This window comes from Vigna unguiculata, chromosome 3 (genome assembly GCF_037176805.1).
Source record: "Vigna unguiculata cultivar grain cowpea cultivar isolate G323 ecotype 2 chromosome 3, ASM3717680v1, whole genome shotgun sequence".
Classification (NCBI taxonomy): Eukaryota; Viridiplantae; Streptophyta; class Magnoliopsida; order Fabales; family Fabaceae; genus Vigna; species Vigna unguiculata.
The window spans coordinates 51,541,682-51,566,406 of record NC_140794.1 but is presented as its reverse complement, the minus strand read 5'-3'; the positions used below and the strand labels follow the sequence as shown (position 1 = coordinate 51,566,406).

General features: G+C 31.7%; 3 protein-coding genes across 5 annotated transcripts; 1 reads left to right on the top strand and 2 right to left on the bottom strand.

Annotated features, from left to right (window-relative positions):
• Nucleotides 1-847: 847 nt before the first annotated feature.
• DG1 (Tetratricopeptide repeat (TPR)-like superfamily protein) lies at nucleotides 848-6,441 on the bottom strand. The gene is made up of 9 exons (XM_028065979.2): nucleotides 5,829-6,441; nucleotides 5,391-5,582; nucleotides 4,846-4,927; nucleotides 4,579-4,761; nucleotides 4,365-4,478; nucleotides 3,740-3,833; nucleotides 3,501-3,658; nucleotides 2,404-2,841; nucleotides 848-1,918 (listed from the first exon to the last, which is right to left on the bottom strand). Exons 1-9 carry the CDS (start codon nucleotides 6,383-6,385, stop codon nucleotides 1,121-1,123), a joined length of 2,616 nt encoding a protein of 871 aa, XP_027921780.1. The 5' UTR covers nucleotides 6,386-6,441; the 3' UTR covers nucleotides 848-1,120.
• Nucleotides 6,442-8,219: 1,778 nt separating this feature from the next.
• On the bottom strand, nucleotides 8,220-11,352 carry LOC114179585 (ADP-ribosylation factor-like protein 8a). Of its 2 annotated transcripts, XM_028065981.2 has the most exons (7): nucleotides 11,094-11,352; nucleotides 10,307-10,388; nucleotides 10,183-10,215; nucleotides 9,942-10,063; nucleotides 8,878-9,039; nucleotides 8,594-8,714; nucleotides 8,220-8,505 (listed from the first exon to the last, which is right to left on the bottom strand). In XM_028065981.2, the coding sequence occupies exons 1-6, from the start codon at nucleotides 11,129-11,131 to the stop codon at nucleotides 8,597-8,599; spliced, it is 555 nt and encodes a 184-aa protein (XP_027921782.1). In that variant the 5' UTR covers nucleotides 11,132-11,352; the 3' UTR covers nucleotides 8,220-8,505; nucleotides 8,594-8,596. The 2 variants fall into 2 exon arrangements, with proteins under 2 accessions (XP_027921782.1, XP_027921781.1); XM_028065980.2 differs by having other exon boundaries at nucleotides 8,220-8,714; nucleotides 11,094-11,351.
• Nucleotides 11,353-17,580: 6,228 nt separating this feature from the next.
• On the top strand, nucleotides 17,581-21,844 carry LOC114178297 (uncharacterized). Of its 2 annotated transcripts, none has more exons than XM_028064120.2 (3): nucleotides 17,581-17,891; nucleotides 18,717-19,222; nucleotides 20,862-21,844. In XM_028064120.2, the coding sequence occupies exons 1-3, from the start codon at nucleotides 17,849-17,851 to the stop codon at nucleotides 21,708-21,710; spliced, it is 1,398 nt and encodes a 465-aa protein (XP_027919921.1). In that variant the 5' UTR covers nucleotides 17,581-17,848; the 3' UTR covers nucleotides 21,711-21,844. The 2 variants fall into 2 exon arrangements, with proteins under 2 accessions (XP_027919921.1, XP_027919920.1); XM_028064119.2 differs by having other exon boundaries at nucleotides 17,583-17,891; nucleotides 18,632-19,222.
• Nucleotides 21,845-24,725: the final 2,881 nt, after the last annotated feature.

Below are 24,725 nucleotides of genomic sequence, written 5' to 3'. Positions count from 1 at the left end.
ATTATTGTAGAATATACATTCACCCGTTAATCCAAGATAATTAAACCAAATGAAGCATAGTGTAAAACTCTGTCGAAATCATGGTACTACCAAATGAAGAAACTCAATTGCAGAATGCAGCAGTCATATATAATGGACATTATAGTTGGGGACCGAATTCCCTTCAAAAGAGGAGAATAAAAAAATGAGACCCGAAGGGAGGTTTTAATGAGGTATATTGGCTATTCTACTTCATGCTTAGATTAAAGGTCGAGATAAGGATGTCAACAGGATGAGTAGGGTACGGATAGTAGCTCTTCTGTATTTTATCGTTAGATAAATCTGTACCCCTATCTATATTCATGGATATTTATAAAAAAAATTAATATTTAACGACATATTTTAACCATAAATTCAAATAAAAATACAATACATAACATTCATCAATTTCAAATAAAGTACAAATAATTCATTCAAATAGTATCGAATGACAGCTTACAAAAAAAATGAGCTTTTTTGAAATCAATTGATAAAAAATAATTTCATTCAAAATCAATGTGTTAATATTTTAATCATGTTTTTTTATTTATTTTTAATTTAAATTTTAATCATGTTGAAAAGGAAAGATTGATCAAGAGCGAATAGGTTAGGTAATAGTTGACGATTTACTAGATCAATTAAAACAATACTTAACTGACAAATGACTTAGTAATTTTATGGAATATTTTTAACAAATCAGCAATTTATTGTCTACATGGCCTCAGTTAATCACGCCACTTATTAGCAATCATTTAACGATAGGAACTGAATCTGGCCAATTTTATAATAATGAGAGGAACCAAAAGCTAAGAAAAAAAAACGCAAGAACTAGCTCTTAAGTTTATTATATTTATTCTAGAAACTAAAAATATATTTAAATTCTTGAAATATTAGTACAATCCCCTGCAAAAAATATTATGACAAGGGAAAGGTTGCCAACATTTTAATTTTACAGTGTTTTAATTGGGTTCCCTTGTTTTGATTATAACATCGTACCAGTTATCACCAGGATTGATCGGAACAGGCTAATCTACACTGGAAATTGTTACATTTGTCCCTGTCTAGATAGTTTATATGTAAGCAGTTGAACAACTTGCAATCACTAGCCACGACCAAGTTCAGAATGTAACAAGCTCCCGTCCTCCACTCTTAATTCTTTCCATAATTCTAATATTTCATATGCTGTGGCCTTCTTAGTTACTCCCTCACCATTATCATCTTCAGAGCTTCCATCATCCCAGAGCTTTTTGTCCAATGCATCAGAAGACTTTTCAAGTGCCAGATTATCAGTGCATTCCAACCTATCAGCTTGTGAACTCGTTCCATCTTCAATATCAGAGTTTTGATGCCTGAAAACCATGACATCATCATTATCTCCTTCATTGCCTCCATCACGAGTACAGGCAGACGTCGCTGAATCATAACTACCAATAAAAATGTCATTCTCAGATTCAGCACCTTCAATCATCATTCTTGTGCTAAATTTTGGCGCATTTCTATCATCAATTCTTTCATTCGGACCTGAGCCATTAACAGAATCTTTACTTCCAAAAGGTATTATACTAGAGAATTTTCTAGATGTATCTAATCCACAAAGAACATGTAATGATTTTGTTAAATTAGAGACTGTTGATTCTGAAACCACGTCACAACTACCAAGAGCATCCAACAATCGCTCTAGATTTTCATGACTCATTCTGTCTTCACTTTCCTTAAACAAGTTTGTCCACTGCTTTTCACTCACTTGGAATGGTGCATGAGCCAAGGTGTTTATTAAGATAACAGCTCGATCATAATTATGTTGAACTATAGCTTGAATCACCAATTCAAAAAAGAAAAGATGGCGAGGAATTTCTCCAGCTTCCAGAATCATGTCAAATGCATGCTCCAGTAAATGCAACTGCATGGAAACCAAAATATGCCATCAAATTCAAAGTTTAGCTAGACACATAAAAATTAATAAACCACTAAAGATGTATGTTTTGTGGTTCCGTCAGCTGACTGGGGCAACTAGTAATAAGAAAAGCAATTGAATCTGGAAATCATCAACAAATGTTAGTCTGATTCTAAAGGATTGAAGGTTGAAATAATGCACAGGTCTTCTATGGAGATCAAGGCCACAAGTCTAAATATATTACGTTTTTGAGCTGAACTATACATTCAAGCTTTTTACATTTGCTTGCGCACAGTACAAAATAATTTATAAAATGTATGCTGACACTAACAAAAAATAGTAGTCTTTTTTCACCTTTATAGTAAATTGATGGATGAAACAGAAGCACTCTAGGGTGCAAGCATAGTTTGAAACACAAATTTGTAGGATATGACACCATGAGCAGACATATAAATAAGCATTGTCTGAATATAAATAAGTACATTTTCTACCTTGCCAGCTCTTGAAGCTTTAACAAGTAATAACAAGTGTTTATTTTGATCCAATTGATAGCCAGAAACAATCATCTCTCTGTACACATGCTCAAAGTATTCCCATTGCTGTGCACTAGCTGAAGCTTCCAACATTGAGTTATATGTGTATGCGTCTGGGACAACAGAGCTATTACCATCCCCTGGAGTGGCATAAGATTTTGATTTGGCTGCTTTAACTTCCTCAAACAAAACTTTGGCTTTAGAAAACATATCATTTTGGCCATAAATTTTCAGCATTGTATTTATGGTCCCTATGTTAGGAACACAGTGGTCTTTCATGTATTCAAATATCTGTATGGAATCGTCCATATGCCCACCATCCATGGAAGACTTAATCATGCCAGTGAAAGTAACCTCCAAAGGCTTGGCACGAGGAAGACTTCTAATATTGTCAACCTGTAGCCAAGTGTCAAGGTCGATCTTAATAAGGATTTATAAGTAGCTACATGTTCATCTTACCACATATATGTAAAAAGAAAAGCAAGAATAAATAACCAAATTCATAACCTAAAACTCCACCCGGAGTCCCTAAAAGTGTGCACACGGGTTAGAAGGCAAGGGGATGGAATCAAAGGAAAACGAAAGGAAGGGTAAATTGTCTCTTGTTTGGCTGTTACTAATTTTCCAGGAGAAGGAATGAAGGATTAGTAAATAAAACAATTAATAACATAATAAATTTACAGTTTCACCCGTTTTTTTTAATAACTAACATGATTAAACAAAATACTTTTTACCTAAACCCCTGTCCCCACTTTGGAGAACTCAAAAGGAGGATGTTTGGAAATTTTATTGTAAATCCTCATTCCTATTCCATCTCAGTAGAAGACTCCCGCCGAGCAATGAAAAAACTAACCATAAGCCTTGCATTCCCTCCCTCACTATCCAAAGATCTCATCCCCAACATGGCTCAAGGAAAAACAGACGTTGGCCATATTAGATAGTTCTAGGGATGTGTCCAGAATCTAGTGCTGATGTAGTTCTCAGGACCTAATATGTCCACCACCAAATTTCTCAAACTCAGATTTGAGTTTACTGAAAGAGATTGAAAACAGTACCTCTAGAATAGCATCTCGCCACCTCCCACAGTTGCAAAGGCAACAAGCTAGCTCGTAATATACACCAGCTGTTCCAACTACTCCTCTTCTTTCCATATCCCTGATTGCTTTCACAGCTTCTTCAACTTTACCTTCCTTCCAGAAGGTTCTCACCAACACTAACGAAGTGAGATAAAATATATGAGGTTATCGGTTACCAAATATCAATAGCAAATAATACCAAGGAAGTAAAGAACTACCTTTATAAGTAAGGGCTTTTGGAACTTCCCCACTTCTCTTCATCTTTCCAAAAAACTCATGGACAAGGTGATAATTCCCCGACTCCAGCATTACCTTGTAACAAGCACCACCTGTAAGACTTGAATACAAACATGCTTTGAGAGTAATAACATCAGAAGGTAACATTTTCCTCATCAAATAAATTTCCCATTCAGCCATAAAGACTGAAATAAAATATAACTTAAAGTAACTTGTTAATAAAAATAGAAATCTCAGCCACCATACAGGGATATATAATGCTTCTATACAGGGAAGATAGCAATAATTACTTTATAACAAAAAAGTTTACTTAATAAATAAGATAAATAAATCTAGTGTGTTCACTTTTGCCAAGAACAGATGATCTTTTTATTTCAAATAACATGAAACTGACTTAACTGTACTGAGCTAAATTGTTACTTGTAAATGACAAAAACAGGCTGAAGATGATTGCACAAGTAAAGATTCAGAAAAGCAGTTCTCAAATAGATTTAGCTCGTAAAGAAAAGTAAAAACTATTGAGTTAATTGTATCCCCCTGTTTCAGTATTGCAGCATACACACTTGGTATATTACTTGGTGTCAGATGCTTTCATCCTGTAATTACCTCCATTGCAAGTCCATAAGTTGCTCCGTTAGGTTTTAGACCACTTTTTCTCATTTGCTTCAAAACCCATGACACACCTTTCCACTGCTTTGATGGAACACAAGCATTGAGCACCTATAGCAATCAAAGAAATTTGACGATTCAATCAGTCTGCAAAATTGCATTCATTAGAAAGCTATATGATAAATTTTGAAATATGTAGTTGTTCTCTTACAGCATTGTATATAACCAGATCAGGTTCAAGGACTGGATCCCAGTTCTCGCGATGCATAAATGCTTTGGGTTTCTGCCTCATGCATTCCACAATATTCAGCAACTCTTTCAAAAGACCAGCTTGACCAAGCGTAACAGCAATGCTGTGATATGCAGCAATATCAGGATATATATGGATGCTTTCCTGAATAAGTTGAAAGTAAATCAATTAAGAAACATTCCAAAAACAATTAAAAACAAGCCTTAATGTGGAAAATAAAGCTCTTACACGCATCAATTTGAAAATTTGAAGGGCCTCCTTTGGCCTTCCTGCCTTCCCAAGAACTGCAAGAAGTTTTGTATACACAAACCTACAAATTCATTATTAACTTCTTCATGAGACAGGACTAAGAATGCAAACATATAAACACAACAACCAAAATATAGACTCTTTAGAATTAATCACACATAAAATTTTATAACATGATACGCCAGGTTCAAGACATCCTCAACCAGTATCCTATACTGTTCACGTTGTTTGCACAATTACTGATAATAAAACATTCATCTTCTCAAGCACCATATCAAATTTAGGTTGAAACAATACAGCACAAGAATGTTGCACCATTCCATTCCATTTGCCCCGTCCCATTATTATTATTTGTTTCCCATTCCATTTGTTAACACAATACATTAGCAAAAGCCATCCAATGCCGTCAATCCATTTGTTTGATTAGTTGTTTCCTCCAAAAATATAAAACCACACACAACACAGATTTCTTAAGGAGCCTTCAAAAACAATGCCAGTAAGCCAAGACAAATATCTAAACCCACCTGCTTTGGAACTTCCTGCGATCCTTATATCTGTACACCCACTGTACTACAGAAAGAGCTTGCTTCCAACAACGTTTAAAACCAAGCATCTCGACAATCCTCAACAACTGTTCTTCGGTAAATGGCAATCCCGACAACTTCATCATCCTCGAAAACTTCCAATCCCTCATAGTAATCTCCCTATCACTCAGCCTACATCGTAAAAAGAAATATAACAGATAAATTACTTTTGGGTTTATCACATGTGTCCTACATTAAGAAGCATTGTCATACACTAAATAAGGACACCTTTTTTCGGTGGTGATTAAATTACCACATCGATGAAGAATAATATATTCAGCTATACCCAATTCCCATTGGTTAACAAAGATATTTATTAAGTTAACACAATACACGTGAAAAAACAAATTAATTAACAATATTGAACAAGAAACGAACCTATCAACGAGAAACTTGATAACCGCACCCTCGCTACGTTTCCGAGTGTCGCCCCTCGTTCCATGCCCTTCGTTGAACCAATCCTCATTGATTTCGAGGTCGGCGTCGAAAACCCACTTGAGTTCATCCATCTTCCGCTCCTCGAACATTTCCTTGAGCTCCGTTAAGCTCTCTCTTCTAAGCTTTCCTCCTCTGTACTCCTTGATCGCTCTCGCCTTCTCCAGAAACTCGACCGTTTGAAGCTCCTCCCAGGGCTTCCCCGCCACGACGCGCTTCTCGTGGAAGGAGGTGGCTTCCATTACTTTTCTGAATTCGCGTTTGATGGCGTGGAAGTGTTTGTCTTCCTCCAAGGCTAGGGCCTCGGCGGGAGTGAGTGGAGGAGGGGGCTGGGACTTCAGTTTTCGGTTGTGCTTTTGGATTTCCCTCTTACGGAGTATGTGGACGATCTTGGGAGTTGGGTCGACGCCCTTTTCGATGAGCTTGCGTCGGATTTTGTCGGTGTCTGGACGGAATTGGGCGACCGGGCGCCCCTGGAGATGGAGGTGCAGAGGCTCCATGGGATTGGAAGTTCAATGTGGAGGCTTCAGGCTTCAGTTGCTCACTGTGACAAGATAATACTAGCGGAAGCGCCAGATATTTCCTTACTCAATAAAATAATTATTAAAAAAATTATAATTTAGAGGATATTAATTTTGTTGGCATACAAATGTTTTTTTTTAATCAAATTTAATTAGTAAAATGAACTTTAGAAAAAAATGTATTATAGATAATAAATAATTATAAAATTATTATTATTATAATTATGAAAATATATATAAATATTTTTTATTTATTTTGTTGATAATGTCTTGTAAAAAGTTATTTTATTTTTAGAAAATAATAAAATTTAAAAACAACAATAAATCAAAGTAAAAGAAAATGTTAAATTTAAAAAAAATACTTAAAATTAATACTTAAGAGTAAAGTAAAAAAAAAATTGTGTATATATCGATAAAGAACAATTTTATATAATAGTATCAATTATAGATAATAGAAAGAAACTCCTAAAACAAGTTATGGAAACTTAGAAAATTATATATAGAAAAAGTACGATTTTTTTTTTTTAAATCACAAAACAGAAACTGATATTTACTCGATAGATTTAATTCTCTCAGATAAAGCTAAATGGAGAGAGTAAATTTCATCCTTCCTTTAACTTCAAGTCTTATATTGAAATAATTTATGAGTTGGTTAAATAATTAACTTAATTTTAAGATTAATTTCAAATGCCAATGAGTCATGGTCAATAAAAACTGAAAACTCATCCACAATGTGAAATAAAAAGCAAATTGATGTCGTGCTCAATTTAATATTGAAATGAGCAAATGCAATTAGAAAATGAATAAAAAAGCAAATGCAATGAAAAAGAGGTGAAATGCACCTAGATAATGTTAACATTAACATGTTATATTTTTTTATATCATTATAAAAGATAAATTAGAAAAATTAATTGACTATAAAGACCTGTATATATAGGTATATATAATAACTATAGATGATCACATAAATAATTAATTATTAAAATACTTCTTTTTTCAAGCACGTCCTTCTTTTAAGAATGATTTACGTAAATGAAGAAGCATTGGACATTTGAAAACTGCCGTTGTGAGGAAGCTTATTTAAGAGCTGGGATAAACCCAAACATCATATTAACTATCTTTTAAAGAAAAGATAAAATAAATATTATCAGTAATTAAGGAAAATAATTTTTTTATATTATTTTTCACATCCAAGATAAAGACGATACACTAATATAAGTTTGCCTTCAATTAGCAGAAAATTAACTATAATAATTTATCAATATTATAATTATTTTGAATTCTTATAATTAAATTCATAATCGGACACTCTCACTTCCTTCTCTTCGACGACCAATTCTCTGCCCTTGCCGTTTCCGCATATTGGTGAAGATGGTGAATACAATCGGAGAAGTGAGTAAAAAAGACAAATAAAAGTTAAATGAGAAATAGAAAATATGAACCATCAATTTAAAAATAAAATGATCTAATGGTTCCTGAGGTTTTTCACCGTGGGAGACATGTATTGCTCTCCCACCCCTGTAGCGTGGACCTTCAACAATAAAAATCCCAGAAACACGAACTCTATCAGCAAGGTATTCACGGTTCAAGAGAGAAAGAAAACGAGGGAGGTGTAGGACCCATACATTACATGTGTCTTCTCTCTTTTGAGTTGTTCAATACTGGAGAGGATTTGTGCTTGTTGTAATTTGTCTCGACCGATAAACTCTGAATATAAAATTATTATTTTGTATAAAAATTATTGAGCTATCTTTTTCTGTTTTGCTGGAATTGTTGTAGAAAGCAAGAATCAAAAACTTCAAACACGATAAAATGACAAAAAGAATCCACTCAAATTTATTTGTATTTGACATACCCCAGGAAATAACAAGACCACACAAGGCTGACCATTAGAAAAATCTAATCTAATTTACAGAGATAGACAACCATTCCTCTCACAACTGCAGTTCTGCAAAGTATTCTAAAAATGCAACTAAGCTGACAATGACAATATGATTCACTCATAAAACAAACCTTGACATTTCATCTTGTGGTTTGATACCCCATTGGACTTGATATTACATTAAGAAGCAAATGAGAAGAGGGCAGGAATAAAATATCTGCAACAAAGTTAGGCATGAAGATGCCTTCAGCGACTTACAGATATATTTCATTGAAATTACAGTAGAGTACAAAACATTAAGAAACCTCTTAGCTCTTTGATTTGGAGTGCTTTACAAGCCAATCGATAACAGAGTCAATGTTAGTCGAGTTTTTGCACGAAATCATGAAGCAGCAAACTTCTCTATCGGTAATTGACTTCAGATCCCTGCATACCAGATAGCTCTTTTAGCACCCAAGCAATATAAAAGTAAGAGCAAAATAAGAAACAGGAAAACATGTAATAACTCAAAACAATTCAGTAAAGTAACTTCCAGTACTAGTTTACTTTCGTTATTGCTGCAAATTAGAATAAAAGTGACATAAATTACATTTGGTCAGTCAAAGCTTCTTTAGACAGAGCCCCTGGTTTGTCGATCTTGTTCCCCAATACCAACAAAGGAATACCATTCAATGATGGCTTACTCAATAAATCATGTAGTTCACTCTTTGATATGCTAAGGTTATCTTGATCTGCAGCATCAACAACATAACTGCAGGAAACATCATATTAGGGGAACTGTAACCAAAATCCGTTAATTAATAGATCAAGATAACATTGGACTCCTACACTAATGTTAATGCAGGAGAAGAAAAGATATCAACTTAGAGAAAGATTAGCAACAACAGCATGATTTAATCACACATCTATAGAAGATCGAAGTGGAAGACATTATTCAACAGCATCATAACTTCGGAATAACTAGGAAAGCTGTATTGTAATATAGCAAACCAGGTCTTTTAGAATTGGAAGCAATAAAACACAGAAGGTGAAAGATTTAACTAGTGAAATCATATAACTCATTCAATGAAGAACAATCCGGTCATACAGGACAAAGCTTCAAAGAGCTATGCTCACTTCCTCGCCTTACAAACTGCACTAACCATTATAAGCCATATTAACTAGTAAATAATCTTTATCGTGACACGACTTAAAGAGTCATTAGTAAAATCAACTAATATAGACAAACAAATCCCTCTGCACTTCTTCCCTTCTTTTTTTCGGTTACAGTACAGATAAAATATAATATTAAACCAAGGCAAGAGCTGTTGACATGGGCATCTAAAGTGAGTTTGCATCAAGTTCACTAATTAAAAATGAGTTTGGGCTCATGGAGGTAAAATGACAACTCGATCTTTAGTCCCAAAAAGAATAAAATTTACCATAACGAAACAACTATGAAAACAAAAACAAGCAATTGTGTAAGTTGATGAACAACTCAATTATGGAATTACCATGCATATGTTGACAGATTACCAATGCAAAAGTACAAATATACACAAGAAGATTTGTGCATTTATCAATGATGTCAGTCTCATTGAATGTACCGGTGCTAGGAGGGGAGATAGAGAGAGAGTTTTATAATCAAAAGGAAATAAGAAGTTTGCTCCATACACAATAGCAGAAACTGCACGACAGTAGCGCTCCCACATGCTGCGGAACCTAGGTTGCCCTCCAAGATCCCATAATTTTATTGTAACATTGCCTTTTGTTACTTTCCTCATATTGAATCCCACCTGGAATCCGATGACAAAATAGAGTGATCAGAATATCATGCTGCTTGATAAGAAGAAATCTTCATATAGTAACTCAAGGAGAAAGCTATAACCGAAAGCATTTGGCAAATAACACTTACAGTAGGAATCATGTCCTCGCTATACCCACCCGTCTAGTAAGAAGATCAGAAAAATAGCTTTCAGTGAATCAGTTCAATTAATGACAAATTACTAAGATAAATCCAAAAAAATTATCATACTTACAGCAATAACATTTACAAGTGAAGTCTTTCCAGCATTCTGAAGTCCAATCAAAGATAATTCCATTTCCTGCTTGAAAAAGAGGCTGCAATCAAATTTACAATGAGGTAAGCTACCTTGAATAAAGTAATCCACTAAGCCCAGATCAAGCATCCGTATAAAACGCACATACCGAAATTCAACTTAGGTGCAACCTAACAACACTCCAAAAAAAGTTTGTCACAAAAATAGAATCAGATTTAGTACAAACAATAGCTGTTCCTAAATTTCAGCAAACAGTTGTTCAAAAGTTTACAGATTACCTAAGCCCAGCAGCAGCTACTGTCGTTTGGCAACACTTTAACTTCGCAACTGACTAAAATTCATTTAGATTGAATGATTTTCCAATCGTTAGACAACACTTTTTTAAACGAATTGAATTCTTAAACTAATATAATCCAAAACAAGTTACATACAAGAATCCATTTATGCTTCCATTTAAAAAATCTTGAAACACCATCAAGAAAGAAAAGAAAGAGCAAAATTGGATTTGCTCATACATATCTAATTACACAAAAAAAAAAAAAAAAACGCATGACTAGAATTATCACCAATTCAGTAACAGAGAAAATATTTTGCGGGCAGTGAACATCTTAGAAAGTCCTATACATTATTACACTAAAACCTTAAACGAATTCACAATCGTTTATCACAACAATCAATTAATTCTGAGTTTAAACCGATATATAAATAAATAAAGAAGAACTACATTGTGATAATTTGTTTGTTGGAGTAGAAAAAGCTAACTAACCTGCGAAGCCAATTGAGAAAAGATTCCCACAACCCCATCGCTTCTCTTCACTGATAAAGAAAGGTACACAAACAAACACACGGATCTCGATTCCCTTGTTTCAACTCGAACCCCCACACAGATCCTTCAACACTGTTTATCGCATTCGCATCATGGAAACTACTTTTTATTTTTCTAAACAGTGCTTATTGCTTTGGGGTTTTGAATCGCGCGGGTCCCACACAGAAGAGACAAATGAAGCGCATCCAGATCAATAATGGTGACGATGCAGGGGATTATATCTCGCGATTAAAGCTTATTTGCACGATCTGAGCCTGTTGATGACCTTACCTAACCCACTCTCTTTGTAGAGCGCGTGACATGAAAACCACTAGACAGTTTTAGCACAGGATTCTACTGGGGAGTTGCGTGTTGACACTCGCGCGTGGAGAGAGGGTACACAGCGAAGATATTATGATTATATATGAACGTCAACAAATGAGAATATGCCACCTGTAGAATAAATAGTGCTTAACATCTCTGGCTCACGCCATCATGTGGCCAAGCAGGTACTTACAACTGTCAAAAATTGATGACGTAAGACTTGAGTCAAGGATATAGTTTTAAAATCTTTATAAAAATAAGTAGATTAAAAAATAGTAAAGAAATTGATAACTTATATTTGTAAAACATGATTTTAAGTGGTAAAATTGTGTTGGAAACATAAGTCTAAATTTTAAAATTTTCATTAAAATTAAGTTTTAATTCACAAATTTTATTTTTCTTTATATCTATGCAAGTGGCAACTCTCCCTTTTAAACTTACAATATCTTCAAAACAAAAATAATGAAAATAGTGGTCGTATAAACACAACTTTTTTAAATAAAAATAAAAACAAAAAAAATTGAATTTAAATGAAAATATAACCTATTTAATTTAAATTAAAAAATTGGATTGTAAAGTCATAATCTATTATGTATCGGTACTTCAATTTGGCTTACGCTGATACCGATACGTATCTGTATCCGATACTTTATGATATTTTATCGATACTTATTAATAAAGTATCTAATTCATGAAGTCGTAATAGACTATAAGGAAATATTTGAATAATGACCAATTCTAGTAAAAAATAAAAATTAGTCAATGTAATAACTAATTTAGGTACAAATTTATAAACTAAACATCATAGATAATTAAAATAGTTCAAAAAGTTATAATTGGTTTATAAATTGATAACTAAAGTATTTTCTATTATAAATTGATTTTTAAATTTGTCACTAACATTAACTATCAAAGTTTTATTTTGGATTCATACAATAACAATCTTATACTTATTATGTTTTTAACAATTGTTGTATACTTTTCAATATTCATATATAATATATTTATCGTATCCTATAATTTTTAAAATAAATGTATCGACGTATAACATACGATACATATCCGTTACACGTATCATATTCGTGCATCATAGGTCATAATATAAAACATAATCTCGAAATATTGTTTTAAAACCTAATTATTTGTTTTATAATTTTTAAAATTAACCATTTCCATAATTCTCTTGCAAAAATTACTTCAATTACATAAAAGAAAATGTAAAAAAAAAAAAAACATGGGCACGTTGAGGCAAATTAAGACATTAAGAAAGCTTATTTTTAGAACAAAAATTGAACTTACATAGGTTAATTTCAATGATTTGTTTACAGAGTAGTTCGTTTTAGTTTTTTGTTCGATTGAAATGGAGAGTCGTTCTTTTCTCATCAGTTTCCTAACTTTTTTTATGCATTGAAACTGTTATATATTCACCAACATGTTTTATTCTGTAATTACTTTTTTTTTTAATAACTTATGTATATAATACCTAGTAATTTTCAATTTTTTAAATATGTTTTAAATAAATTTTATCCATGTTTGTTATTTCTTAAGAAAGTACTACTAATTTTCGAAAACTGACTAAGAGCGAAAATAAATTAGTTTTTGAATTTATCTTCACTTAATAATTAACTCAAATACGTTTTTAATTAAATTAATAAAAGCAAACTTTTAGAATATTATTATGGATGAAAAAAAAGTAAGAAAATCAGTATATATATATATATATATATATATATATATATATATATATATATATTTATTTATTACATCTTAACTTAATAAAGTTTTATAACTGTATCGTCAAGCTTTTAACAAATTAAAGTTACAAATCAATAATTCTAAAATTATTGGATTAACATAATAACTACAAATAAATCAGATATCAACAAACAACAAAACAGAACATATGTCAACATTAATTACATATCAATTCAAAATAAGTAAATAAATTAATTGGAGACAAAATAGTTCTTAAGACATTTGAAGGAATAATCTCCATCCTACTAACTTTTATACTTTTATGAACAATAGACTGATCACCACTCTGTCCCACATAAATTGTGGTATAGTATTGAAAAATTATTTACATGTAATTGATAAAATTTATGTTGTCACTTATTAAAACCAATATGTGGTTGATAATAGATCTTATCTTTTAAGATATTTATAATTTTAATATGGTTAATTTATATTATAAATTAGCTTTGAAATTAGTTTAAACATAATAGTTTGTATTTATACATAGTAAAATAAGTTGTACTTGGAACTGTGAGACAACGTCATGTACTTTTTAAGTATTAATTTTTATTTTTTATTAAATTTAAAAAAATTTAATTCAGTAGCTATTAAATTTTTATGATATGTTAAGTTTTTTAAAATTTTAAATTTCTTTAAATGAGTCTTTATAAATAGATTTTTCTGTTAAATATATAATGTAACAATTATATTTTTCACCCTCACCTCTTTTAAATGTTACAATATAATATTTTATTATAAAATTCCATAATAACATGATATCTTTAAATGATTTACAGTATTTAAAAAAGTTATTTCAAAAATTAATTAAAATTATAAAATAAAAATTTAAAAGCTTAAAACTTTATAAAACATAAAGATTATAAAATAAAAAATTCATAAAATTATAAATTTATATAATATAAAATTATGAAATCATAAAATTAAAAAAATTATGTAATTATCAAATTATAAAATGACAAAATTACAAAATTATAAGATTAAAATATTATAATATGACAAAATTATTAAATTACGAAATATACAATTATAAAATTAATTAATTTATAAACTTTTAATTGTGTAATTTATTATTTATAAGGTTAAAATTATAAAATATAAAATTGAAAAACTAAAAATTTAAAAGGAAATTATACAACATAAAATTATAAATTAGATAATAATAAAACTATAAAATTATAAATTATAAAACTAAAAATAAATCGAATTACCTAACTTTATAAACTTTTATTTTTATATTTGATAATTTGATAATTTTTTCATTTTATGATATTTTATCTTTGAAATTTCGTAACTCAAATATTTTATAATTAAATTTTATAGTTTTACAAATTTATATTTTGATATTTTTATAATTTTAAGATTTCATAATTTTTTAATTTTTTTTTTACTTTTATATATTATCATTTATAATTTTCATTAATTTTAAAATTAACTTTCATTAAATATAACATATTTTTTATAAAAATATCATTAGGATACTATTTTATAATAAATTATTATGTTATGATATGTGACGTGGAATTAAAGATAAAGTTAAAGTTATAATAAGAATCAAATTTTACAATATATATATATATATATATATATATATATGTATATTTGATAATTTTTTTAAAATGTCAGACAATTTTATAATAATAAAAATTAGAATTTCAAATTTAATTTCAATATGTTGACTTGGTTTGTTTTGGTAAGACCCAATTTTTTTGTGTCAAAGAGGTGAGTCAACTTTGGTAAAAAGGTCCAAGGGCAGTTCATCTTGTTTTTCAGGATTCCTTCGATTGTCCACATACTTCCCATCTTGTTTCATCCACCCAAAACAGTTCACTCACCTTCTCCTATTCTAAAACAGAAAGTTTTACTAGGGCTTGAGTTACTCCCTCCAACAAGGTCATCGAACGTTGTCCTCCGCGTAAGTAGAACTTGAAACTCAATTTTCTTTATGTTTATTTTATGTTCCTAAGCTCTAGTTGATTGCATGTTTGTTTGAGCTGAAGTTTCTGGTTGCATGCACGAGTAGGGAAGAACTTTGCTGTTTTCGCCCAAGCGAGCAACCCTCGCCTAAGCGAAAAGTAAAATGATTTTTTGACTACTAAATTTTGACAACTTTCTCTTACAATCTTAGGTGTCATCTTTTATGTGGTTTTCCATTTTTTTTCTCATCCTCAATATTTCAAAACCATTTAAAAGATGACATCTCATGTTGTAAGAGAAAGTTATCAAAAATTAGTAGTCAAAGTATCATTGTTCAAGCGAAAATAGTAGAAAGCTCACCTACGGTTCTGCTCGAGTGGTTGCTCAGGCGATGAACTACAATTTTGAGTTAGAGCAATTTCGCCCAAATGAGAAGGTTTCGCTTAAGCAAGAACTCACAGAACCTTTGTGTGCTCACTGTTTGCAATCTCGCCTAGATAAGAGCTTTTAGCTTAAGTGAAAGACTCCTGTCGCTTGAGCGAGAGCTCCCTACCTTGAGCGAGATTGACAACAAAGTTGATTAAATGCTTGTCTACTTCCATGATTGATTGATTTACTTTTTAAAGCCTGAGGTATGATGTTGTGTATGTTTAAGTGCGATGGAATGAGACTGTTATATGTTGTGTTTGACATGAAATGAGTTGTAAATTGGTTGGTTGGTGGTACATTGGCATGAGATTATAATGCTTGAGATAAAATGAGGATTTGGTGTGAGAAACATGGACATGACATGAGTAGGCCTAATTCCACGAGACTTTTTTGACGATATTTCATGGTGGTGTTGTAGTGTACATAATTAGATAAGGGTTTAAACAATGTTGCATCCTGAAACTCTAAAGAATCAGTTAGTCTCACATAAAGCAAACTGATTCAAGTGGTGATATTAGCATGATGTCCTAGTCTTTGACAGAATAATGACCTTAGATGATATGGGCTAACCTTATGCATGGTAGGGTGAAACCTATTGACAATGGCTCTACAGAGTAGTAGAGGTCACCACAAGTGTAAATATTCAGTGAATTCGATCTCTTTATATGTATCCGTATAATTTAGTTTGGAGCTCAGATGAAGGTGAGTTAAAAAGAGTATGTGGTGTGGCTGATAGGGTAGAGTTCGTTGAAGATGTGAAGAGAGGTGGGCTATCATAATTTGCAAAAAAGATGTGAGGTTTTGTATGATGAAGTAAGACAATATTGCTTCTATTTTATTTTTCTCAATGGCAACATCCAGAAGAAACATGGTGAGAACACGATTTTTTTTTCAATTTTTTTTGGTTTGGAGGCCCTTACTAGTGGAGTTCAACGACATTTTTGGTGGTAGAGTCGTTGTTTGATAAATGTTTTGTGTTTAGGAAATAGCCATGAACTTAAAATATATTTTTTCACTTTCTGCTATGTACTTGTTCCAATGACTTCTTGTTATGTAATGTTATTATGGTTGACTACATTACATTTAGTGTGAAATCTAATTATAATCATGCATCTTATTTAAAAGTTAATTATAATCCATGCATTTTATTTATTTTATACCCTACATATTTTTTTTTAATAACTACAAATAAAAGTTAATAAGAATAATAATATTATAACTTTAATTTTATTCTTCCAATAATATTTTTTTTTCAATTTTAAATGAAAACTTAAATTTCATAATTTTCACTAATTACTTTTAAATTTATAACACAGTTTCTATCAAGAATAATTGGGTAAACATCTCTTATTATTTATTATAATATTTTTTTAATATATCGTACACATCATACCATACATAAATATTTAATTTTTTTTACTTCATATCTACTCAAATTACATTATCTTTCATTTAATTAGAATAACGTCAACTTCAACTTTTTTTTTCCTTTAAATTCACTTTCCCAAATCATATTCCACTCCAAACACAACCTAAATTTATAGAGCTTATTATAAGAAGTGTAGGACGCTTGCATTTGAAGAACAAGTGCATTGTATTTTTCCTCTTTGAATTAAGTTTTAATTTATTTTTGTTTTTATTTTTTGAATTTTTTAAAATGACACGTGTCAAAACTTCTTTTTAGCCTCTTCATTTATATTATTTATAGATACCGGTGCAAGGTGATTTAGGAGTTTTAAAAAATTGAAAATAAGTACTTTGAAGAAGAAATAAAAGTAAGGAAACTGATAAAAAAGAATTAAAATGTCAATTGTATGTGACAAACATTTTGTCGAGAAATTTAACCGTATTAATTAAGAATATTTTAAAACAATGACAACCTTAGTATAGGTTTTGAAATTATAAAGGCTTCATTAAAAATACGGTGAAAGTACATGGTGGTGCATAGTAAACTAGAGATGGTACTGAATCTAAATTAAATGCTGATATGTGGCAAACCGTGTTGTGTATTTGATCATAGTCTCATGGTTGATTAAACATGGGAAGAAGTTGAAGAACCGTAAGTTAGATTCATAGATAGCTGTTATAACTAAAGGACAAAAGGCACCGCAACACAAGGGCATGTTTGGTTTCGTTGGTTGTAAAGTCAACGTCGTAAACTCAGATCCAAATAGCGCCCTAAGTTAACTTCGCAACGACAACTTCGTCTTCTTAATTTCCTCCCTTTTGGACCGCAAAGTACTGAATTCACCCTATCTATTACTCAATGTGTCTGTAGCAAACAAGAGAACCTCATGTCGGGTCATTTTGCTACTTCCATAGTTCGGTTTGTTCCTGGTGAGTGACTGTTCTGCTTCAACTACATTTAACTTTGTTTTCTAGTTTCAATTTTTTGTTTTGTTTTTAAATTGAGTCTGTGGAGAACAATTCTTACTTCTGATACACGGGATTGAACTCTGATTCTTGTGGGAATCACTCATTCTACCCTGCATTATCCTCGTACGATCTTGTGGTAAAACCCTTTTCACCTTGTAAAGTTAAAAATGATGAATTTAATATGATTAAGGTCAGAATTTTGAAATAATTTGATTCAGTAGCAAAACAGAGAAACGAGTAAGGTGGCTTCTGTAAAATCAGCTTTTAGCGCTACTGGCAATCTCTTATTGCGATGAACTGTCACTTAGTTTTCGACTGCAGGGGTTTCGGTTCCAAACTTTTCGTATGGAACCATCAAATAAGGGATATTGAGAATTCGAAGGTTTACAAATATAATGAATCCAAGTTTTAACCTTTTGTCCGAGCTTAAAATTAATGCCTTAAATCTAGAAGAACTTGCTACGAAGAACTGAAACTTTTACGTGCCTCTTTCCTTTTTTTCTTTCTTATGCCTCTCTCTTCGTATACATTCATAGGCAGTACACAGCAAGGGCAAAAACCCAATAGTATAGTGTTCTATTTTACGATTTTCATATGTTCTCATTACTCATTGCATGTAAAGTAGCTTTTCGTGACTTGTTTCAATTGAGTTATCGGGTCTCAAACTCAATAGATTGCATTTTGTTAATTGCAATTTCCAGCATGATTTTGAAGATACTAAAACGGAAGAGAAAATGAGGATGAGGAACCTATACAGGAAACCAACTACTTTACGTTGCAATGCAGGGAGCAGATGCTATTCTGCATCAGCTGTGATATGGAGCTTGTTAGGATGCCTACTTTTGTTTCATCTGTATTCCAATATTCACCACAAACACGGGGAAGGTAGAGAGGTGCAACTGCATGTGACTAATCATCCTCAGTTTCGTGAACTCCAACAAGTGGAAGAGGAAATCATCCAACTTCCTCCACAAAAAGGGAAGAGGTCCCCACGGGCTGCAAAACGCAGGCATAAGCGGGTAACCCCACTGGTTGATGAATTCTTGGATGAAGATTCACGACTGAGACATGTTTTCTTTCCTGGTAACAAGAGTGCTATTGATCCAGTAAAGGTCACTGGGAATGATAGTTATTACTACTACCCTGGGAGAATTTGGCTGGATACTGATAGAAATCCTATTCAAGCTCATGGAGGGGGCATTCTATTTGATGAAAGATCAAACACATACTATTGGTATGGTGAATATAAAGATGGGCTCACATACCGTGCTCACAAGAGAGGAGCTGCTCGGGTAAGTTATTTTAATTGAAGAATATTATTGTTTTAACCATTAGTCCATAGTCAAAATGATGCTTATGTGGGGTTTATTTAGTGTTTGTCATTTCATGAAATAAATTTAATGGCTGTTAATGACTAGCTTCTGTTATGTTGGTCTGAATTTTTTGTAGTTGCATCCTTTGCTTAGTAAATAGAAAATAAATCTAGAAGATGACCTTCTGGTGACAAATTAAAGATACACATTTGAGTTTAGCATGTCCATTTGTTTTTGTTCTAACATTCTTATTATCATCATCATTATTGAGGTCTTTTAGCAGGGAAATTCTATGTTTCATAGGCCATTTACTTCTAGATGCCAGTGTTGGACTAATATATCCATATTCTTGTAATCTTTTCAGCTTGAATCAAATGAAAATACTAACATAATAATATGGTGATAGCTTTTACCCAAAACATGAAACATACTGAGAGATTTAGGCCTTAATATCCTTCTAACAAACACAGATGACAGAGGTGGGCATAAAAGTACCATACTAGAATGCACCTCTGTTTGTTTCTTACTCTTTCATGGCAACGAACCAGTCCAAATTGTGTTACACAAATTGTCCACCTCTCTGTGAACACAGTCACCATCAAATGCGTCTTGCCTGGGAGCCCCTTTTGGATTTCAAAGTGTGCAATAAACCAGTAGGATTTGTCATGGCTTAGCTTCTGCAGACGTGTTACCATCATTTTATGCTAGTTTGACAGTAGGATTTGTCGGGATCTAGCATGGCTTAGCTTCCAATAAACCAGTCTTGCCAATCATATGAATGATATACCTTCTTTGAGGAAGGATACACTACAACTTTGACTAAGTTGGGCTAAGGCATGACAATGGGTTAGTACATTCCCGAGATGAGACGTTCTTCCTTGAGTGAAATTTCCATAGCTTATCTTTACCTATCTTGGGCTCCCAATTCCTTTCATTATATCACAGCTTATATCGTCTCATCAAGGCTCTGAAATCCACTGAATACAGGTTCGTTTCTGAACAATATGTTTTTACTGCCAAGACATGTAAGTTTTCTCAAATTCTGATGATCAACGAACACTTGTTTCTCCTAAATTCTCCAATCCCTTTGAGTTCTTCTTATACAGCTCTAAGAAGATTTTACATGTCGTTGCATTTAAAAAAGAAAAAAACGAAAAACGTGTTGGCTCTTTGGACCTTCCACATGTCAAAAGCAAGTTAATATGTGGAATGCCCAATGTAAACTTTTGTTTCGGCATCAAATAACTTAGGATTTTTTTTTTTTTTATTGTAAGTGGCAGCACTGGTGAGTTTGTTGCAGGGTGTTTTGGTCCCAAGTCCACTGCCAATTATGCTTACAGATTTTGCCTTCTAACCCTAACTTTATGAACGTAAAGTAACCTTGTTTCTTCAACATTAAGATATTCTTGATGCTGATAAAAAAAATTAACACATTCTTGATTGCTGAAAGATTTATAGATAACTGTTTCCAAGTGAGTCTTGTGAGAATAATGATGTTATTACTATGATATGAGTCTACTCAAGGGTGTTTTTTTTCCCCAACCAAACATGTATGTGATACTCAGCTGCATACCCTGGTGACAAAAATGTAGCCTTTATCTCTCTTTCTGTCCATCAGGTGGACATTATAGGAGTTGGTTGCTATTCTTCTAAGGACTTGTGGACATGGAAAAATGAAGGTATTGTATTGGCTGCTGAGGAAATGAATGGAACCCACGACCTGTACAAGACTAATGTGCTCGAGAGGCCAAAAGTAATTTTCAACGAAAAAACCAGAAAGTATGTCATGTGGATGCACATTGACGATGGCAATTATACAAAAGCTGCTGTTGGCATAGCAATCAGTGATACACCTGATGGTCCATTTGAATATGTTGGAAGCCAAAGGCCCCACGGATATGAAAGCAGGGATATGACAGTTTTCAAAGATGAGGATGGTGTGGCATACCTTATCTACTCCTCTGAAGAAAACAACGTACTACACATCGGACCCATGACCGAAGATTATCTGAACTTGATGCCTGTGATGAGAAGAGTTTTTGTGGGACAGCGTAGAGAAGCACCAGCTGTGTTCAAACACCAGGGTACATATTACATGATCACATCAGGATGCACGGGATGGGCCCCGAATGAAGCACTTGCTCACGCAGCTGAGTCAATCCTGGGGCCTTGGGAAACATTGGGAAATCCATGTGTTGGAGGGAACAAAATGTTTCGAATTGCAACCTTTCTTGCTCAAAGCACTTTTGTGCTTCCCCTTCCTGGTTTCTCAGGTTCATTTATTTTCATGGCTGATAGATGGAATCCATCGGACTTAAGAGACTCAAGATATGTTTGGTTGCCTTTGATGGTGGAAGGACCTACTCATCATTCTCCTGAGTACAGTTCTAGATTACCACTCTGGTCAAGAGTTTCTATCTATTGGCACAGAAAATGGAGGCTGCCTCAGGGGTGGAGCACATTTTAGTGATTTGGTTTTTTTGTTCAACATTTGTTTTCTTCTCTTCATAGACATTGCTGTACATTTGTGATCATCAAACAAGTACTGATTCTTCAGACTTTTACAGATACCAGAAATATAGTAACTCACTCTTCAACATACTTTTTTAGTACACATTCTTTGCTGTATAGGATGAAATTTGTTAGAGATATACCTATTCCATGAATCTTACTTGTGATTTTATAGTTTTTCCAATAAATGTTAAGAAATAATAATAGGTGTGTCGGAAAGAGTGTTAAAGAGTCTCTTATTAAACATATTTCATATACTCTTAGGTTATACTTTATATTCATCTTTTATTCATTGTTTAATGTTCAAACACGTAAATATGAAAATAACAGGTAGCGTGATCGACTTAGTCCTTGAAAGTGTAAAATTATTTCAAATTAGTCTTAGAATTTAAATAAACGAAATTAAAGTTCACGAGAGTAACTTTCATTTCTCACATTCAGTTTTCATTTTGTGTAGATGCCTATATTTTATCATTAAAATGAAATTTAATCCTAGTATATTATTAGAGTATAATTTAGTCCATAAATGTAAGGTGAGAGATGAAAGGTTAAAGGTGAAAAATGAAAGTTACTCTTTAGGAACTTTTTATTTATTTTTTATTTAACCTTCAAGGACTAACTGGAAAAAAATGTACATTTTTAAAGACTGAAAATATCATTCAATCAAAATACTATATTAGATAAATGATAGCTTTCCACTGGATACACAATGTTATGGAGTAATTTGTGTCCTAAATTTTGCATTGTATCTATGTTTCATGATATCACATGTAACTTTTAGCTTGTCATAAATGAAGATTCACCGTGTATCTTACCTAGTTCCATGCTTGACAGAAAATTCACTAACTCTTTTGAGAACTTTGACATAGAAATTTCAGTCTCTGAGAGCATGAAAGGAACTTAGACCGACATAAATTTTGCCTAAAAAGGTTTTTAGTGTAATAATCAAGCATCGTTGATCAGCCACGTCGTGACCTTTTTCAGAAATACCTCTAATGATTTTGTTATTGAGGACATATTTTATGACTTGTTTCGGTTGCTTACTTTAAATTTTAAGTAATTTAATAATAGGTTAGGTATTTTAGAAATTTTAGTTTAGCTTTGAACTTATAGATACACATGCTCGTTTATAAAGTGTCACTGCTATCTTCCTTTACTTTTCATATATCTATTTTCTCCTTGATTTCCCTTATTTCTATATTTTTATTTTACAAAATATTTTCACCTATATTACTAAAGTTGTTGAAAGTTTTAGGAATTTAGAAATATAAAAGAAATGTTACAGGAAGAGTTTGTTTTATTTTATCCATATACTTTATATATGGTAAAATGTAATAAAATATCAAATACTTACAATATTTTAATCTTAATATAAATAATAAATAAATAAATTTTTATTTTTATATAAAACGTATTTAAAAAAAATAAAAGTTTCCTAGAAACTAATTTAAATAAAAGATATTATACAAATAATTAAGAGTTGAAATAAATTTTCCTCAGTAAAGATAGGTTGGGTTAAATGTTATGTTGAATGATTTATTTTGTGAGTAATTATGGTATAAACATGGTTTTTAATATTTTTTTTTGCCAAGTTTTTTTAATGCTTTATGAGTAATACAGAAAAATCTTCTTTTGACATATTAAGGTTTATTTAATATCTCTTACTCTAATTCCCACTTATATTACGCGGAAAGTTTTCTATTGCTAAACCTTATTGTCATAGTTTTATGGCTTATAAATTTTACTAATTTTCACAATATTTATAAACTTTAAGATCTTAAAATAAACTTTATCTTGGCGATTTAAATATCTCTTCTTTCACCGTTAAATATTGGAATGATGAGTACAAAATTATTTGGAAAACATTTTCACGTAATAAATCTCACTAAAACTAAATTGATTTAAGTTTTATATATATCAATTTCATAACCAACATCCACGACTCACATCGAGTAAAAATAAGTAAGTTGAGTATCATATAAGGATGAAGATCCACAAACCCATCATCTTAAGATCTTAGATTGAAAATGGTGTTAATCCCTGATGTGTGGGTTGAACTCATATCTCATTAGTGTTAAATCTTTCCGGTGATCCTCTTTCCGAAATTGATTTTCTAACATTTGATATATTTTTATTTATCTAAAAGTTTACATTTTTTTTCCAATATAACGAGTCATTTGATCAATCCAGTTCCTTCCCTCTTCAACATGATCATTACCGCCACATATATATTTCCTATTTCTATACCTGCGGTTTTCCTACAAATACAATATTTTTCGTACAAATACAAATAAACTTTATTTTGCAATTTAAGTACCATATTTTCACCATTAAACATTGGAATGAGGATTACAGAATTGTTGGAAGACATTTTTACACAATAACACTTCAAAAACTAAACCAATCATCAATATAAAGCACTCAACTGTGTATCTATTTTTTTTACAGGCAATAGCAAGTTTCATGTACAAGAACAGATGGTTTTAATGAGAAGTGGTGAAAGAACGAGAGGTGTTTTCTTTTTTGAGAAAAACATAATGATGTTTTCCATTTTTCACAGTCTTTCACTAACATGGAAAAGTTGAAAGTTCTTGTTTTTTTGTGCTCATTGTCAAACACCCAATGTTATTCTACAACGAAAGGAGAAGTTAAATTAAATGACTATGATGAAAACGGTTTGAAGTTAAAGCTCGGAATTTTCCTGACATCTTGAGGAGAATTTTTCGAATAATGGTATTTTACGAATTTTGAATTTTAAATAAATTTTAGATAATAAACTCGTTATTTAAAATGTTTTTAGATAATATTTTTTTCACAGTTGAAGATTTATATTTTATGATTTATTTCATTAATTATCACTTTAGATTCTTCGTAAATATAATAATAGATTAGATATTCGAGAGATTTTAAATTATTTGTAGGCTCAGGTATAAACATTCTTACTCATCAATTTTCCTGAGTATTAATTTCC

Excerpts from the sequence above, each read along its gene's own strand:
- LOC114178297 (XM_028064119.2), top strand. The coding sequence starts at position 18,665 with ATGAGGATGAGGAACCTATACAGGAAACCAACTACTTTACGTTGCAAT. Across the intron at positions 19,223-20,861 it reads ACAAGAGAGGAGCTGCTCGG|GTGGACATTATAGGAGTTGG; the intron begins GTAAGTTATTTT and ends TCTGTCCATCAG.
- LOC114179585 (XM_028065981.2), bottom strand. The coding sequence starts at position 11,131 with ATGGGGTTGTGGGAATCTTTTCTCAATTGGCTTCGCAG. Across the intron at positions 10,389-11,093 it reads TTTCTCAATTGGCTTCGCAG|CCTCTTTTTCAAGCAGGAAA; the intron begins GTTAGTTAGCTT and ends ATTTGATTGCAG. Across the intron at positions 10,064-10,182 it reads GCGAGGACATGATTCCTACT|GTGGGATTCAATATGAGGAA; the intron begins GTAAGTGTTATT and ends ATCGGATTCCAG.
- DG1 (XM_028065979.2), bottom strand. The coding sequence starts at position 6,385 with ATGGAGCCTCTGCACCTCCATCTCCAGGGGCGCCCGGTCGCCCAATTC. Across the intron at positions 3,659-3,739 it reads AAAAGCCCTTACTTATAAAG|TGTTGGTGAGAACCTTCTGG; the intron begins GTAGTTCTTTAC and ends TCACTTCGTTAG. Across the intron at positions 2,842-3,500 it reads GGCGAGATGCTATTCTAGAG|GTTGACAATATTAGAAGTCT; the intron begins GTACTGTTTTCA and ends ACTTGGCTACAG.